The 17,882-nt window shown below is 36.4% G+C and overlaps 2 protein-coding genes and 1 non-coding gene across 3 annotated transcripts; 1 reads left to right on the top strand and 2 right to left on the bottom strand.

Annotated features, from left to right (window-relative positions):
• The first annotated feature begins 4,037 nt into the window (after positions 1 to 4,037).
• On the top strand, positions 4,038 to 7,929 carry LOC113302150 (oligopeptide transporter 3). Its single transcript, XM_026551007.1, has 7 exons — positions 4,038 to 4,160; positions 4,316 to 4,899; positions 5,172 to 5,269; positions 5,617 to 6,186; positions 6,394 to 6,649; positions 6,773 to 6,955; positions 7,050 to 7,929. Exons 2-7 carry the CDS (start codon positions 4,408 to 4,410, stop codon positions 7,662 to 7,664), a joined length of 2,214 nt encoding a protein of 737 aa, XP_026406792.1. The 5' UTR covers positions 4,038 to 4,160; positions 4,316 to 4,407; the 3' UTR covers positions 7,665 to 7,929.
• On the bottom strand, positions 5,417 to 5,488 carry TRNAC-GCA. Its single transcript has one exon. It is a non-coding gene; the product is annotated as a tRNA-Cys (tRNA).
• Positions 7,930 to 8,206: 277 nt separating the features above from the next.
• Positions 8,207 to 11,483, bottom strand: LOC113302161 (SNF1-related protein kinase regulatory subunit beta-2). The gene is made up of 4 exons (XM_026551017.1): positions 10,837 to 11,483; positions 9,643 to 9,818; positions 9,341 to 9,503; positions 8,207 to 8,730 (listed from the first exon to the last, which is right to left on the bottom strand). The coding sequence occupies exons 1-4, from the start codon at positions 11,065 to 11,067 to the stop codon at positions 8,395 to 8,397; spliced, it is 906 nt and encodes a 301-aa protein (XP_026406802.1). The 5' UTR covers positions 11,068 to 11,483; the 3' UTR covers positions 8,207 to 8,394.
• Positions 11,484 to 17,882: the final 6,399 nt, after the last annotated feature.

Genomic DNA, 17,882 nt, shown 5'->3' with positions numbered 1-17,882 from the left:
TAACATAGGTTAAGATCGGTTCTACCAAGTCTCCAAATATAGGTAGGGATCGGTTCTACCATGACTCCCAACATAAGTTAGAATTGGTTGCACCAAGTATCCCAATATAGGTAAGGATCATTTCTACAAAAGATATGATCGTTTCTACCATGTATCCCAATACAGGTAAGGATCGGTTCTACCAAGACTCCCACAAAAGCTAGGATCGGTTCTACCGTGTATCCCAAACTAGGTAAGGATCGGTTCTACCATAATTCTCAGCATAAGTTAAGATCGGTTATATCAACATTCTCACCTTAGTTTCGAATTGGTCATCCAATAGATCTTTCAAAGAAAACCGGACCAAAACACCTATTGATTTCTTTCGATTACGAAACAAGTTTCGTATATGTACTTCCTTTAAACATATGTAATCAAATATAGTTTCCTACGATGGAATCACACCTATATCTGATACACAATCAAGTAACGAGTTATATAGATTATGTCGATGTCGCATTTACGAAGTTCATAAGATAAACGTTATACTTCGTAATAAAATATTCTTCTTTGACACTTTGATCATAATATAATGACCAAGTCTAATACTAAAGTATTAAATATAACCTCGCATGTTATTTTTTCAAACTTAAACGACTTGAAATTAACGATAGGATTGGAAACAAGTCAACTCAATATCACTAACCTCAACTGGAAAGACGATGTCTTCATTGTAGTCGATACGTCTTCACGTTCTTGAGGTTTTCAAGGTAATACTTGTATGTCTCAACATTTCTAGACTTTCTAGTCTAACCTAAACGAAGTTGACTCTAGTACATTTAATCAAGCGACTCTAATTGAGTTTTGATACTAAAATATGACAATCAAACTTGACATACCAACGCTTGGTAGGTTCAACCGAGCAATGCTCTAACAAAAGAAAATTCTTTGCAAAGAAGACTTTGGGGTATGATTCCTTTTGCTATCTGGTGGACAGTTTGGAATGAAAGAAATAGAAGACATTTTCAAGGCATCTAGAAGAGCTCAGATTTATTACTGCGAGAGGTGAAGATTTTGCTTTATAATTGGTCCATGGGTATTAAAACTTTTGAGAACATTTCTCTTAATATGGTTCTTTACAATTGGGAAGGTGTCTTAGGATCTTAGTAGTTTTAGTTGCTTTTGTTTTTATTGTTTTTATCTTCAGAACTATGATCCAGTCTCTTGGCTGAGCTATAGCTACTTTATAACAACTTGTTTTTCTCTGCAGTTTTACTACTACTTTGTGGTAACTCTGTCTCATTTATATATTGCCCTTTTCTGAGTAAAAAAAAAATCTGATCCGACTAAGACTAGTGATATGAAAAGTTTTCTCATCCAGAACTAGAGAGAAGTGTGATGAACGAGGATGCATTTACGGCATAATTCTCGTAAATGGATAAGCAACGCTCTGATAATTTCATTATCGTCGTCTCTTTTTTATTTCAATGTTGTTAGCTTAGTTATATATTTACCGCAAGCACGAAAAAGATGTGATGAAAAGGACACATTTACGACGTATTTCTTATAGCTTGTTTGGATAGTACATCAGAAATAGCTTTTCGACTTCTAAAGGTCGAAAAGTCAGAAGTCAGTTTGGGTGTCAAATTTCAATATAATTTCTAGAAATCTAAAAATTAACTTTATGTGAAGCAAAATAATTTTGCTTATGACTTTTACTTCTGACTTCTACTTCTGAAAAAACAGAAATTAGAAACAAATTTGTATCCAAACATCCTATTAGTTGAAGCATAAGCACCACTCAGGGAATCTCATGATCGTCATCTCTTTTTTATTTTGATGTTGTTAGATTAGCTATATATCTACCGACTCGCGAATTAAGGGGCCCCACCACCTATGAAGACTAGCACGGGTCCACGTTTTGGTGGGCTGTGGGGGCCGTAAAAATATGAGAGAGCACGGATTTTGCCGGATAAAACCCTCGGGCCTTGGTAAATTTAGCTTTTCTGTTGTGACAAAGTGGAGCAGCTACATAATCAGTGATTCAGTATGACAACAGTAAATTTGGAAGGTGATGCAAGTATAGTGATTAATATTCTGAACAGTAATGCTTCCATATAGTGGAAGATCAGATTTTCTTGTATCGTCGTTTTCAGGAAGTGCTGAAGAATGTTAGGCTACAAAAGCGAATAAACTAGCCCATGGACAACCGTATCTATCTCCCTCCTTGTCGCTCTATGCTTTGGTTTGGACAGGCATGAGTAATGCTTTAGCTAAGCCTCGGATTCTTTTCTCATTTGAGCACAAGGATCACAAGTTTATCAGCATACAAAGTAAATTGACCCAATTCTCAGTATCCGCAGGCACTGCCAAAAATGTTGTAGCCAGTCCAGCAGGATAAAGTCCTCCTCAGTTTATAAATAAATCATATGACTAGATGGAAACCGAAGTCTGTTTTTTCCATCGGAAGACAAGAGAAAACATTTACGGATTTACCTTATAAGTTTATTTTTAGACTACACATTAGTTGGATAGCCCCCATCCCATGTGGCTTGCAAGTTCTTCTAGCATACTTGGACACGGCTCCGTCACATTCAAGCAAGCCAATCTAGGATCCTATAGGACCTATACCAAAGAACCTAACACAGTAATATTGATCTTAGTCGTGAGGCCGAGATTTGGAGGGAGAGAATCTGATCCATCTGCTCTCATCATCATAATCAAGAACAAATCCTTCATCACCAGTCTAGACTAGACTACTAGACAAGGAGGTCCAAAACAAGCGATTTAAGAGCCATTAATAAGGACCTTGTCCCAAAAGGAAAAAGGTAGTACCATAGTAGTTCACAAGTCGTCAAACGGGACCTACATGTGGAAAGATTAAAGGTCCAAATACATCGTCTACGTTTGACTCTTAGCGGACCACAAACCCACAATCAAACTCTGACACTTGGATTCCACTGAAGTTTGTGTTCTTTCGATGGCAACACGAGACATACACGAGACCACTGTCATCTTACTAGGCAATCTAACGTATGGACGTTCATGTTACATGCTTTTAACCTTGAGGAAACATGCTCTTACTACCAAACGCCGTTAATCGTCCACCAGTCAATGAACTTAAGTACAGTAGTTTCTCTGACTTGGCACTATCCTCTGAAGTCTGATCCTAGTAGATCAGTTAAAAGATAAAGAATGTAATCTGGAAAACGGAAAATAACAATTCTTTCTGTTTTAATCAATTTAATGTAATTAGCCTTTGTTAAATTGCAAATTGCTTTTTCCAATAAACGTTGGTTACATTTCTTTAAGGTTTCAATTAAAATAGACTAATAACCTGTCTCTAAAGCACGTGACATCACATAAGTATATCCATTGAGCCTGTTTCTAATCTACTCTACATGAATAAACTCGAAATCATAGAGCTAATATTGTGAAGGTACAAGGCGCTAAAAAAGATAAGTTACCCTGTATAGAGGTAATGAAAGTGCAACTCCTAAGAGGCTTGTTGCTTCAGCTAGTTATTTCAATATGCAAGGCAGAAACATGCCACCAATATTGCACTACATAACATTTTTGTTTCCATATTCCATTAGGTAATTTAGGTTCAGCTAGACTAGAGATGAGACTTGTGGTTAGCTATCCAGTGAGGGTGGGATCCTATGTCTATTTTGTGAGGTGAGAGTAGCGCTAGAAGAAGAAAAGAATGGAGAAAGTTGCATAAGCTTAGGACGGAAACACTAAACACAAAGGTTAGTTAGACTTGTAATTTGACTAGTAGAGCTATGTTGATTGCAGTAAAGTTAAATCCAGAGGCCACGTTAATAATTGATAAAGCAAAATATGAAAAGAAAAAAATCGCTTTCTGCATCAAATGCATCTGACACACGCCCACTTGTGTTCGTCGAGCATCAGGGCATTCCTCTGTGATTCGGCTTCCTAACCATCTTCCTATTGTGACCACGCCATTTTACTTGTTTTCACATTACGTAATTCCCCATTTGTGCTGGTGCGATCAGTAAATTGTGTAGCAAGTGTTACAGTATATCCTTATAAACATAAGGCTTAATTCTATATAAATACACACATTAATACTAACAGATTTTCATCCATCTCTCAACTTTTCTGCCTTCTTATAGTTGAGCCACTATCTTGATCAGCCATTTGGTGTAGCCGTGTAGGTAGAATCTATTAACTTTTTGTTTTTAAACGGATGTTCTCTTTTCTGCTTTCTTAGTTTTCTTTTGTTGTTACAATGTCTTTAGAAATTATACATCATCCTTGTCAGAATATAATACTTGTACGCCTTGACAAGACCCTATTTAACTTCTTATAGATAGCGGGAATAAAACTAGAGAGAAGGTGAGACAGAGTCACACAGACAAACAGAGAGGGTTCTCAAAACTGAAAGCCAAAAATCCACCATTAATGGAGTCCAAAGAGAAAAGCCATTACGCGGAAGAAACAGCAGAATCATCGGATGATCATTCACCAATAGAGGAAGTCAGACTAGTAGTACCAGAAACAGATGACCCGTCACTACCAGTAATGACATTTCGGGCATGGTTTCTAGGTACAGTTTCGTGTACCATACTCATTTTCCTAAATACATTTTTCACTTTTCGCACTCAACCATTAACAATATCAGCGATCTTGATGCAAATTATGGTCTTGCCCATTGGTAAATTCATGGCATCGGTACTTCCAAAAAAAGATATAAGAATTCTGGGTACAAGTTTTAGCTTAAATCCAGGGCCTTTCAATATGAAAGAACATGTTATTATCACAATCTTTGCAAATTGTGGTGTTGCTAGTGGTGGTGGTGATGCTTATTCTATTGGTGCTATTACGGTCATGAAAGCTTATTACAAACAAAGCTTGAACTTCCTTTGTGCTCTTCTTATTGTCTTGACTACTCAGGTAATAAATTTTCTTTCCTTCTCTTATTTTCTTTGCTTTCCGCTTTGACCTGGTGCATACTGTCTTTGATTTCTTTGCTTTCCGCTTTGATTTGGTGCATACCGTCTTTGATCAAAGGATCTTCATTTGGTTTGCAATTTTGCATCTACATCTACAGTGGGTGGGAAGTAGTTGTACTTCACAAGCTCCTTCTCCTTTATGTCAATAATTGTGCTTTGGCCTCTCTCTAATAATTGTACTTCGGTTGATGATGTTTAATGGAATTGCTGCAGATATTGGGGTATGGATGGGCAGGGATGTTGAGGAGGTATTTGGTTGTTCCGGCTGAAATGTGGTGGCCGTCAAACCTTGCTCAGGTTTCTTTGTTCAGGTACTCTATTCCGTGTCCAATCAAGTTTTAAGAGATAAAGATTAGATATGTAAGGTTTAGAAAGACGACTGCTTGCTTAAAAAGAAAGGGTCCAACCGGGTTGTTAAAGATTAGAAATGTAAGGTTCAAGGAAAACACTTAAAAAAAAGGGCCCAACCGGGTTCGAACCGGTGACCTCTTGATCTGCAGTCAAATGCTCTACCACTGAGCTATGGACCCTTTGTTGCTTTCGTACTCATGGAATTAAATGCAATTATTTTCCTTTCACATGTCCTATTTTGAAGAACATTGTCTAAATATCTGATAACAATTAAAAGTTACTGACAATAACTATTGCTAATTCACAGAGCTCTACATGAGAAAGATCCAAAATCCACGAGCCTAACAAGAATGCAATTCTTCCTCATTTTCATGGGGGCAAGTTTCCTTTACTACACACTGCCTGGTTATCTATTCCCAATGTTAACATTCTTTTCTTGGGTATGTTGGGCATGGCCCCATAGCATTACTGCTCAACAGATTGGATCTGGCTATCATGGACTTGGTGTAGGTGCTTTCACTCTTGATTGGGCAGGAATTTCAGCTTACCATGGAAGTCCACTTGTTACACCATGGGTTTCAATTCTCAATGTTGCAGTTGGATTCATTATGTTCGTTTACATAATCATTCCTATCTGTTATTGGAAATATAGCACTTTTGATGCAAGAAAATTTCCTATGTTTTCAAATAAGCTTTTCACTTCCACTGGTCAAATATACAACACTGACAAGATCCTGACACCACAATATGATCTTAATATTGCGGCTTATGACAATTATGGGAAGTTATATCTCAGTCCACTATTCGCTCTTTCAATTGGGTCTGGATTTGCAAGATTTACAGCTACTCTCACTCATGTTGCACTCTTCCATGGCAGGTATATTTTGCATAGTTTCTTTTTAACCATAGTACATATTTTAGCGAAGGTTTTGATTTTTGAGTTAGATTAACCAGAGAGTACCTTACTATGTTTTCTTGACCGTGTAGTTCAAAATAAGCATTGCCCAATATTCTACTAAAGCTAGAAAATTTCGCATCAAATTAGTTGTTGGTATTTAGTCTTGACTGACTTCGGATCTTGCAGTGACATTTGGAAACAGAGTAAATCAGCAGCGAAAAATGTGAAATTGGACGTACATGCAAAACTAATGAAGGCTTACGAAGAAGTTCCTCAGTGGTGGTATCTCATTCTCTTGGGAGGAAGTGTTGGTTTGTCTCTCTTAATTTCTTTCGTTTGGCAAAAAGATGTTCAACTTCGTTGGTGGGGGATGCTTTTCGCGTTCACATTGGCTTTTATCGTTACCTTACCCATTGGAGTCATCCAAGCAACTACAAACCAAGTATTCACTTCCAATCTCTTAAAGATTTTCCCTTCTTCCATTTGATTTCCGATACAAAAAATATGACACCAGTAAGATCAAATCTTGCTCTAACTATTGGATGTTTTTCTGGTTTTGTTGCAGCAACCTGGATACGACATAATAGCACAATTTATATTTGGCTACATGCTACCAGGAAAACCCATTGCTAATCTTCTTTTCAAAATATATGGCCGTATCAGTACTGTTCATGCACTCTCGTTTTTATCCGATCTAAAACTTGGTCACTACATGAAAATCCCACCCAAGTGTATGTACACCGCCCAGGTACGAAACCCAAAACACCTCAGAAGTAAGGCAATATTGCGTGCATAATGTAAAAGGTTCACTCGCTTACTAAAGATATCTTTCTATGATGAAGCTTGCTGGAACAATCATAGCTGGTATTGTCAACCTTGGAGTTGCATGGTGGATGCTTGGGAGTATCGAAAACATATGTGACGTTGATGCTCTGCATCCAGATAGTCCATGGACTTGTCCAAAATACAAAGTCACCTTTGATGCTTCTGTTATATGGGGACTAATTGGACCAAGGAGATTATTTGGACCAGGTGGATTGTACCGAAACTTGGTGTGGTTGTTCCTTGTTGGAGCTGTTTTGCCAGTACCAATTTGGGTGATGAGCAAAATCTTCCCCGAGAAGAAATGGATTCCATTGATCAATATACCTGTTATCTCCTATGGATTCGCCGGCATGCCTCCAGCAACGCCTACAAATATTGCAAGTTGGCTAATCACAGGAATGATTTTTAACTACTTTGTCTTCAAGTACAGGAAAGGGTGGTGGCAGAAATACAATTACGTTTTGTCGGCCGCATTGGATGCTGGGACAGCCTTCATGGGTGTGCTATTGTTCTTCGCACTACAAAATCAGAAACTGACTCTAAAGTGGTGGGGGACCGATCTTGATCACTGTCCCTTAGCTACTTGCCCAACTGAACCTGGTATTGTGGTTAAAGGGTGCCCAGTATTTTAGTAAATAGGTTAGTAATACTGGCGCATCACTGTGAACAATTGGTAGTCTTTAATATAATTTGGATGATCAGTGAGCTCAAAGACAAAGAGATGACAATGCTGCTTTTAATTTAAGTGTGTTGAGAGCTTTATTTTGGCTTTAAATTTGAATTTGAGAATCAAATAGTAAGAATAGCTAGGTCAGTGAAGTGGAGCAGAGTCTTTACAATGAACATTGATTATCTGTTAGAATTGAGGTTTGCCTATATTAATATTGGTTTCTTAAATATAGTGTCAGAACTGAATGTTGGTCATTAACTTAACTTGTTAATGTACTTGTGAGCAAAGAACGGCATTATGCCAAATTCTTCTAGTACTTGCTGCCTTGGTGGTGGCACAAGCTGCACAACCCAGTCTTTCTTCCACCTTTTTCATTAAACAAGTTGTGCCAGGGTGAACTGGTCAGGTAACACTAGCTAGGGTTGAGTTAGTTCAAGTGCAAAAAAGAAATGCTACATCTTTAAACCTAAAATATGAAAAAGGAAAAAGAGGAAGAAAAAGAAATGGAAAACTAGAAGTATCTGATGGGATTGCTTAATAAGCCTCTGCATTGAGGAAGTGTTTACAACGTCATTCTATGAGAGGTTTCTTATGATCTTATCCATCTCGTCTTTGACATAGTGACTGTAGTAAATTATATATTCCTTTATATCGTCTAAGAAAATACTTAGGACGCAAGGGATGTTTTCTGTCTACCTCTGCAACGACTTGTAAAGCACCACGGTCACATACTTGGACTTAAAACGGTTTGTGGAACCGAGTGCAACCACAGACTGACCCCTCTTTGCCTCTTGCACATACAAATGGTTAAGTACCACGTGTGGAGGTCTTGAGAAAGAAGAATGATTCCTCATGATGGCTGATGAAGATGCTGGCACATTGAGTTGTGTCATTTGTAGGTGAGGTGGCACAAATGGTGGCTCCTTCTCATAATCCTCTGAAGTGAGGTTTGAATTGTCGTAGCTGGAATCTGGAGACTGAGGAGGTTCGAAGCCAGCAATGCTGTCTAGGTCATCCGGCACGTAATCCTGCATCAAGTTTCAGAGTCTCAGTTCCTAACAGTACATACCTTCTTGAAATATGATAATGATAATTCTATTAGCGAGATACAAATGGGACGAACTAAACATGTATATCGTTGATGCTCTCAAGAACAGAACAATGTCAATGATGAACTCTCAATTAAGAGATTAGATGATTTATGTATTTATCATGATTTTAGATACTTCTACTCTGCATTGGATCTTACTCCTGTTCTAACCAGTTCAACATGGAAGTAATTCTGTGTAAAAATTTCGTCTGAAGAGTAAACTATATCTTTTTCATTTGCCTAACCAACCTACGATCAAGACAGAGGGAATAAAGACTTTACAGCATAATGAGACCAAAATGACCTACAGCATGAAGCATTCATTTGCTTCTAGATGACTCCTATTCCTATGGTCTTTTATCATCATGTCCTTCAAATGCGTTGATATAATAGTAAAAAGACTGTTGAAGATAGGTAACATTCATGAAATAGTAAGGGCAAAGATTACTTTTATTGCGAAGAAGAGGTTAAAAATTGAGACACGCCTTCCGTATGAAATGTCAAAAAACAAAAAAAAAAACTGAGAATGAGCAGATTGTAGAAGATACCTGCAAATCCAAAACGTTGTAAGCATTACCCCTGTCATCTTGGGCCCACGGCAAGTCAGGAGCATATGTCCATTGTCCATCTACAAGAAACCTGTACTGATACACTCCCGACGGAAGCACCTTCATAATGATGAAGTCTTTGCCTGATCTCTGCAATGTCATTCTGCAAAAATGGTTGAAATTTCATATATGAGAGAAGTTTTTCATGAGTAGGGTTAAAGATTGGAAACCTAATAGCTTTGCCATAAATTTTACTTAAACTGAAAAAGATGCCCAAACTTAAAAAGTTTTTCTCTTGGTACCTTGTCTTCCAATTATCCCATGATCCTTCCAAAGCGACCTGCTTTCCACCATAGCTCCAAGTTATCATGGTTGGTATCCCATCCTCATACCTGACATCAGGCACGGTATCATTCTGGGGCCAGGCATGCCTAGGAATGACAATTTCACCCGGTCTCCTTAATGGAACCACGGGAGACTGAGAAACAAAACCAAAATACAACAAACTTTAGCCTACTTTTGCATCGCTAATAATCTCGACATTTATGTACTGGTCATTGTGCAACTATGATAATTTACACAAGTTTCTTGATGCTCATACAGCATAAAGTAATTTTTCAGCATTGTACCACATTATGCATGATCAAGTGTTAAGTGACACGAATTGGGGAATAAGATGAGCTGCTTTCAAGTTGGTCTCTCACTCTCTGTGGAAGAACTTAATGTGTTCACAAATCAAAAGAAAGTAAGAAAAAAACCATAAATGAATCATACACCACCACATCTATGAAAATGAAAAGAAAATTTATGATTTATAAAATTAAGGAAACTAAAATTCCACTCACGCGAGAAAGATAACCATTAACTAGAAATCGAACAAAAAAAAAGCAAATCAGCAAAACCCCTTCCTGCAAGTGGTGTGATTTAAGTCCACAAACCTCCAGAGAGTGTCATGACATTAACAATCAAATACACAAAGATCACATCTTTTTCCTTTCCTTTTCATTTGTTTCCTTCTCTCATCTCCATAAACAACTCATACTTATAAATCTACCAGAGGCATTGTACACGGAAACTTTACTTGTAAAACACATGAAACAATGCTAAAACACTTGCAATCCCTTCATTTTTAAGATAATTTAGTTACAGTGATTTACCAAACAAACAACTAATAATCACAAACTAGAGAGCTTATTCAGAGGCTTCAAATTTTTCTAATGCAAAACACAATTACAAACCCAAATTCAAAAACTTCACAAAATAACAAACCTGAAACACTGAATACACAAACTCATCTAAATTACCTATGAAGGGAACTCATAAATCAAATCAATTTTAAACATAAAGAACTCAAAGTAAAGTTACCCACTTATAAATTGCTACTAATCTGCCAAACCAAAAAAAGATAAAAAATCAACAGATAATTCAAACACCATTTTGAATTGAATTAGCTGAAAAACACACCAAAAATGGAACAAAGAAGAAAGAAAATTTACCTGAGGCGTGAACAACAAAGGGGACTGAGTTGCTGTGGGGTTAAATGGAGGAGGAGGCTGGCCCATGAGTTCAGAATGGGAAGACCCACCAAGTGCATGGTAGTTAACTTGCGCACAGTTATCAGCTTCTTCCATATCCTGCGCATCCTCACCATGAAAATCAAACCCATGTTCATCAGTTGGATTGTTGTTGTTACCGGCCACCTCTTCTTTCCCACTAGCATTACCCATCACAGAGGAGGAACCAAAAAAAAAAAGGAAACAAAAATTGAAAACTGAAAACCCAAAAAATGAAAAATCACAAAATCCTGAATTTGTTTCTTAAACCCATCATCATCATCATTTATAAAAGACTGATTTTTGTACTAATTGTTTCTGGATGAATAATAATGATTCTAATGAAAAAACAAAACAAACCCATTTCTCAAAACCAAACCCTACTGTCCAAAAAAAACTACCCCAACTTTGATATTTGTTCAGAAACTCATGATAGTTTGTACAAGTTGCAGAAAACTAAAACTGAGAAAACACAAACATAACTTAAAGAGTAGGTAACAATTTTTTGCAGTTTTGGTGTAGAAGAAGAAAAAGAGAGCTTTTTATTTTGTCTTTTTCTTCCCCCTCTCTAACTTGATTCTTTTTTCTGCTTTTTGTTGTTTAAAAGCAACACCACTTATGTAAAAATAAAGTGTTGTTTATATTCTCCAATTTGTTTGGAAGATCCCATAATGACAATTTTTTAAGGGTTCAGTAAGGAGTATTTTCGCCTAGTCACCATTTTCACCATACATTTTTCCTAGGGTTTGGTTTCACCTTTACCATAAATTAGTGGTAATATTAAAAACTGGATTACCATTATTGGTACCCATTTTTATACAAGTAATAATTACCACCTCTTTGGTGGCACTCCCTATAAAGTCTATACAAGCTTACATCACCTTGTACTAGATAGAATCTAATGTTTTAGGGCCTAGAGTTTTTGAGATTTCTATAGAAATCATGTTTCCAAAGTTCCTACTAGCCTCCGGTACACTTTAGATTTAAACATGGTTAAGGTAACATATTAAAGTTAAAGCCATCATTCAAGGCAGTGTTTTGTTTTCTTGATGGAAGGTACTGACATTCAATAAGAAAATTAAGAATCCAAGATCAGTAGTTAAAGAGTAACCTTAACCAAACACAGTCTTACGCTACATTAATCTTACATGAAACGTTTGGTTGTTACATTGTTGTCTTTTCTAGCATAAAGTGTTGCTGTTTTTAATCGTTGCTTTTTCTTTTCTTTTGTAGTTTGTTTGTTTGTACAGGAACAGTCCAAGCACCAGGATTTGGTAAACTTTTGTAACGCTAGTGGTTAATGTACCTATCGACCTCAACCGACCAATAAATTTCTTACACTTTCCAGACATTAGAACGGTAATTATGTAGCATTAACTGGTGGTAGTACAAAGACAATGAACACTAATAACCAATAATAAAAGGTTAATGAAACTTTAATTATGAAAATGACTTATAATGATGAAAAATACCCCAAGGGTTACATCAGTGACCCTATTATTATATTCTCTGCTTTCTTTATTATTAATCATCTGATTTTATATTACAGAAACATCATTAAAATTGTTTTTTGAGACTTCTACTTATTTTTATTGTTCGCTTTGCTTTTAATTAACATCTCATCATCATAATAAGGTTTGGGCAGTGAATCTACCAAGTGTTAGTACTAAGTAGTAGTACTGTAGTAGGTGTTATTTGTTTATGTATATAGACTACTAAATCTAATTTTTGTACATCAGAGTGCAGTTCATTAATTTACTAGTACAATGTTGGTGATGTCAAATTTAAATCTGAAAAAAAAAAATAGTACAAAGAAAAGGTGTGTGGTACCACCGGAGAGAATTATAGTATGAAAGTGGGAATCCTTTTTCTCGAATTTCATTGTCCTTGAATTTAATGAAACAAGAGAACTAAAAGTGGGCAAATCTTAAGGCAAGCAATTCTTCTCTTTTAAGTTTTATGTCATTTGATTGGTGGGGACAATAATTACTGGGAGCATCTACATATCAAATTTCAGCTTCACACTTTTTTTTTTTTTTTTTTTTGCTAAATCAACTCCATGTGATTTAAGCTCCATAACAATTTTTTTTTATTTTTGATGAATAAAATAATCAAGCTTCATTGGATCCAAAATAATATATCGTGTATGAGAAATGATCAGGTACATAACAAAATCAAAATCAAAATTCAAAACAAAAGAAGATACATCAATTTCACATAAAAGCAGATGTGAAAGAACAGAACACTTTAGAATAATACAGAGAAATAATGGCTACTTCCATTTTGATATGTCATTAATTATCAACAACTACTAGTTAATTAGGATAACAAAACCTGTTTTTCTTGGTACATTGGTTTGTTTGGTGGTTAGATGTCTGGATCAAAGGACGAGACGAGGGGCATAATCAAGCAGAGAATCCGTTGGTGTCCCTTTCGAGAAGAAAATAGGGCCCACATTTGAAGGCAATGTAAGAGGTAGGTGTTGCTGAAGGACAGTTGTGTTGATGTAAAATCAAACCCCAATTTAATTCTTGAGCAATCAATTCCTAACAATGACACGGAGCAATTGAATGTTGTATGTCACTCACTACTTAACTTGTGAGCCATGAGTAGCTTTGTTGTGGCCGGGGAAGAAAAATATCTGCACCGGTGACTTTTAAGCGCATACAAAAAGTATGACCTACAAAAGTTTGTAAATGGGAAGACCAAGATTGTAAGGTGAGCCGATCATGGTTGCTAATGGGGATGTCGGATTACCGTGAAGAGTGCCAAAATACATATAAGACAAAAACAAAAGGTCAAACGGACCAAAATACAGCTCGACCAAAGAAAATAACTCATGTCGATAAAAGGTCCAATTCTATAAAAAACAAAGACTGATGAGAAAAATATTAAAAATCCAAGAGGCCCAGATAAGGACCAGAATAAATAATTCAAATCGATGAAAAGTTCATAACATTAAATGGAAAGAAAGATCCATTCCCGGTCGAAAAAAACCTAAATGGGAACAGTTCGAACACGTTCAGATGAAGAGGACGACTGATCAGATGTATCACCATCATCCTCAGGAAAGATGCATCTGAAATAGCTTGACCTCCAGAACTTGCAAGTGGTGAAAAAGCCAAGCTAACAACATGGGGACCAGACACAGTGGATTTATATATTTTTTCTTTAAGCCTTACAACTTCGACGCAAGAAAAAACGAGATTATCCTTACAAACTTTAACAAGATCCTATGATTGTTTCTTCTTGGTTAAAGCTAAAGAAATCACAGCCTGAAAAGTATCTAATTTTACCTCTTAGAGACCCTTCGCCAACTAGATTAGAAGATGAAGCATCATATGAAATATCATCAAACTTAACTCTAGTTTCACAAGTTTTCTTAGCTAATTCCCTATTCTCCATGTCAAAGATAGCAATACGATCATCTTTCTGTAGCAGTTCTTCCTTTTGAGAAATCTATAGAGCATCTTGGTCAGACAAGGCTGCTAGAGCATTGCTCGGTCGAACTCACAAGTGTTGCTATATCAAGCTTGTTGTCAAAACTATATCTTGATTTCTAGTATACAATTATTTAAGTCTCGGTCTAGGATAGAGGTAGTTGAGAAACAAGCCATTCATCATTTGTGTTCTACCGTTTGAAGCCGAAGATCAACCGAAGCTTTTGGAGAACTTCATCAACAAAAGATAAGTGAACACTAAACCACCTATTTCTCAAGTTATATTCACCTTTCTATCTTTGAGACGATCGTCACATAACTAATTAGACTAGTATGCATAGAAAAGAATTTCGAGTCGATAACTAATTATTTAGTTTATGAATTTCTCGGAATATAATGACTAAGATTAATGAACATTTCCTACTCACACAATCTTCATTAAGCCAATACAGTTCCAATAACTAATTATTTAGTTTTTGAATTTCTCAGAACTGAGCCAATACAGTTCTACGTTCTAGAACCAGTTTAGTACCCAAACCGGTACGCAAACTGAAATGTTCTGTGAACTCCGGAACCGGGAAAGGTCCTATGTTTGAAAACCGGTACATGAACTAAAATGTTCTGTAGACTCCGAGACTTTGAGTTAGTTCAAAGTTTGCAAACCGGTACGTGAACTGAAAAGTTCTGTAGAGTCCGGAACTCGGTAATTGCGTAAGTTTGCAAACTGGTTTGTGAATTGAAAAGTTTTGTAGACTCCGGAACTCAGTAATTGCATATAAGTTTGCAAACCAGTCCGCGTATTGTAACTCAGCTGACTCGCCAATGGTTCAAGTATTTGTACCTTGTATATTTTACAAACTATGCGGATTATGATTCAATTGTGATTAAATTATTTATATGAAGTAATCTGCATTTGATCAATTCTATAATTAACACTACACTCATTTGATCACATAATTGTGACTCAAAACTGATGTCTTAGTGAACATGAAAATGAGTGTTAAGCTTTTAAGTTCTAATCGGCTAGTTTCGGCTAACCATGTTGAACATAATCTTTATACGCGGTTCGGTTATGGTTAACCTAACCAGAGTGTATATCTTGTATATGTGAATAAGATTCAAAGCTTTCATCTAATAGTGGATATTGTTTGCTTGGTTCCAGAGTTATCTTAGCTTAAACCTAAAGCAACCTAGGCTTTGAAATCTATATTAGGGGAACTCTTGGTATCTAGGATCTTTGAATCCCGACACTACTTTTTGTGCATCCTAGTTGTATCTAGAGTCGTCCTCTCCAGAAACCCTTTTAGGGTTTTGCGACTAGAAAGACTTCACTGGGATTCGTGAAGCCAGGATTAGTTATCTTTTATCTTGATAACTCAAGAATATATCCTGATCTTGATTGTTTGCAAAGCCTTGCTCCAGTGATCAAGATAGATAGTAATCAACAAAGTCTCTTCGTCTTATACTTTGTTGATTCCGTAAATTTTATACTTGTGAGGTGAATAATAGTCTAGGATGCACTTCGGGTTGCATAAGTCCGGATTTTGAGGATAGCCAGACTTTTGACAAGTTGCTATCGATTTCCATCACCTGGATCTATCATTTGATATCATTATACGTTTAGATCGTAAAATCAGTAAATCAATCATAGGCTTAATTTTTGGGAGGCAGATTTGGTTTAAAGTCTTCAAAATTGAGTTGAAGAAAATCTTAGTTGGTGTGAGACCGTCTAAGAGAATCAATTGCGCAGAGTCCTACTGGGATTCAAGAGGCATAAAGAGCGCGACTGTACCTGAATCAGTCGGAGACTGAGTTCGGACTCAACTACATTCCAGACTGAAGTTAATTGGTAGTAGGCTAGTGTTTGTAGTGGCTTAGTGTTCAATCTGGACCAGGTCCCGGGGTTATTCTGCATTTTATGTTTCCTCGTTAACAAAATTTCCGGTGTCTGAGTTATTTCTTTTTCCGCATTATATTCTTCATCTTTATAATTGAATATCACAGGTTAAGCGTTTGATCAATCATAGTAGATAGGTCCGACCTTGTTTTTTGGATAAGACTTGATTGATCCTTGGACATTGGTCTTTGGTACCATCCAAGAACTCTCATTGTAGTTATGTTCACGGATTCAGTTCTGTAAACGTTCTAACAACATGAGAGAGAGAGAGAGAGAACTCTAGACACTTTCCTAGATTAAATTTTGACTCTCGGAATTGTGTTGAGTTAGTCCATACAGATTGCCTACGAAAAAATTGGTGGTGTATTTTGGTACCCCCAGTGTTTTCAAAGGCAGTGACAAGCAGAATATGAAGTTCTTAGGAAACTAGAATGATACCAGCTTCAATCCGCTGCTTTGCAACACGATTAACCTCATGATGAAAAACACCGAGATTCTCATCTAAAATTGAGCAATTAAACTAGACAGTGATGCAATCATCTAACAACGAAAAAAAACAGGAAAAATGAGACCAAAACAAATAAAATAACGATTATTTTCAGTCTTGTCTAAAAAATAAAAGAGAAACAAAATGGTGAGTAATCTATTACCTAACTATTTATTCTACAAATGTCAACAATAGCCTCAACATGGCTCAAAAAATCAAGCTTTACAAGGTCATCAACTCGTGGAATACTTATCATAAAATGAAGGGGAATATTTTCACCATCTTCTTATCGGCACTGAAATTAAATGATGCATTTATAGCTTCGAACCTCTCTGACTGAGAATAAAATGAAGTAGACTAAGTGCTAAACTCAGGAACTCGGTTTTCCTAAGAGAGGTAAGTTGAGTTTTCTTCATAAGAACCATCTACAAAAGGAGGATTAGCCAAAAAGTTGAATTGCTTGGACTTCTTCTTTGGGATATGATCTGAAGCATCGACACTCTTACCTTTACCAGAACAACTCTGGAAACAATAATACCAGAAGAGTTCACAGTGTGAACTCACTATCTCGAATAGAGATTTCCTTAGCCTTAGGAAATCCCTGACTCAAAGGGATATTTTCCTCGGGATCCTCTGTTGATGGTACTTACCAGGAGAAGCCTTGGGAGTTTTAGTTCTCCTAACTCTTCTATTTTCAGAGGAGGGGACTTCAAGAAAGTTAAAATATCGAAACCATGGTGTTATAGACCCTAGTGTCAGCATATTTGATCATATCCTTTAAAAGATACTCTTAGGTTTCATCCTTAGTGTCAATATGACCAAGGTTCAGGCGGAAAAGCCTCAGTTTCTTCAGGGTCATTTCCGAAATAAATAAATCAGAAGGACCTAAAAAGTATTGAACAATTGAAAGTAAAAAAAATGCAAGTGAAATCACTAGGAAGTAATAAACTAGTATTTTCATAAGATAATTAAAAAAAGATAAAAAAAAAAAAATGTAGTCGGATAAATACTTACAGGAAAAAGGAGTTGGATAAGGTTTTTCTAAGGAAGTTCCATTCGGAAATTCCTAGTTTCCATAAATAAGTAAAGAGAGATAATCACCACCTCTATTATAATTAAAAGCGGTGGATCTATTATCTCTCCCATCAAAAAGCTCAATCCTGAG

This window comes from Papaver somniferum, chromosome 1 (genome assembly GCF_003573695.1).
Source record: "Papaver somniferum cultivar HN1 chromosome 1, ASM357369v1, whole genome shotgun sequence".
Lineage (NCBI taxonomy): Eukaryota > Viridiplantae > Streptophyta > Magnoliopsida > Ranunculales > Papaveraceae > Papaver > Papaver somniferum.
This window is presented reverse-complemented; position numbering and strand designations above follow the sequence as displayed.

Bases quoted from the DNA above. Each gene is read 5' to 3' on its own strand.
- LOC113302150 (XM_026551007.1), top strand. From the start codon at position 4,408: ATGGAGTCCAAAGAGAAAAGCCATTACGCGGAAGAAACAGCAGAATCA. The intron at 6,650-6,772 runs GTATTCACTTCC...GTTTTGTTGCAG, and splicing joins TCCAAGCAACTACAAACCAA to CAACCTGGATACGACATAAT. The intron at 6,956-7,049 runs GTACGAAACCCA...TCTATGATGAAG, and splicing joins AGTGTATGTACACCGCCCAG to CTTGCTGGAACAATCATAGC.
- LOC113302161 (XM_026551017.1), bottom strand. From the start codon at position 11,067: ATGGGTAATGCTAGTGGGAAAGAAGAGGTGGCCGGTAACAACAACAAT. The intron at 9,819-10,836 runs GTAAATTTTCTT...TTTGTTTCTCAG, and splicing joins CTTTGTTGTTCACGCCTCAG to TCTCCCGTGGTTCCATTAAG. The intron at 9,504-9,642 runs GTACCAAGAGAA...CCATTTTTGCAG, and splicing joins TGGGATAATTGGAAGACAAG to AATGACATTGCAGAGATCAG.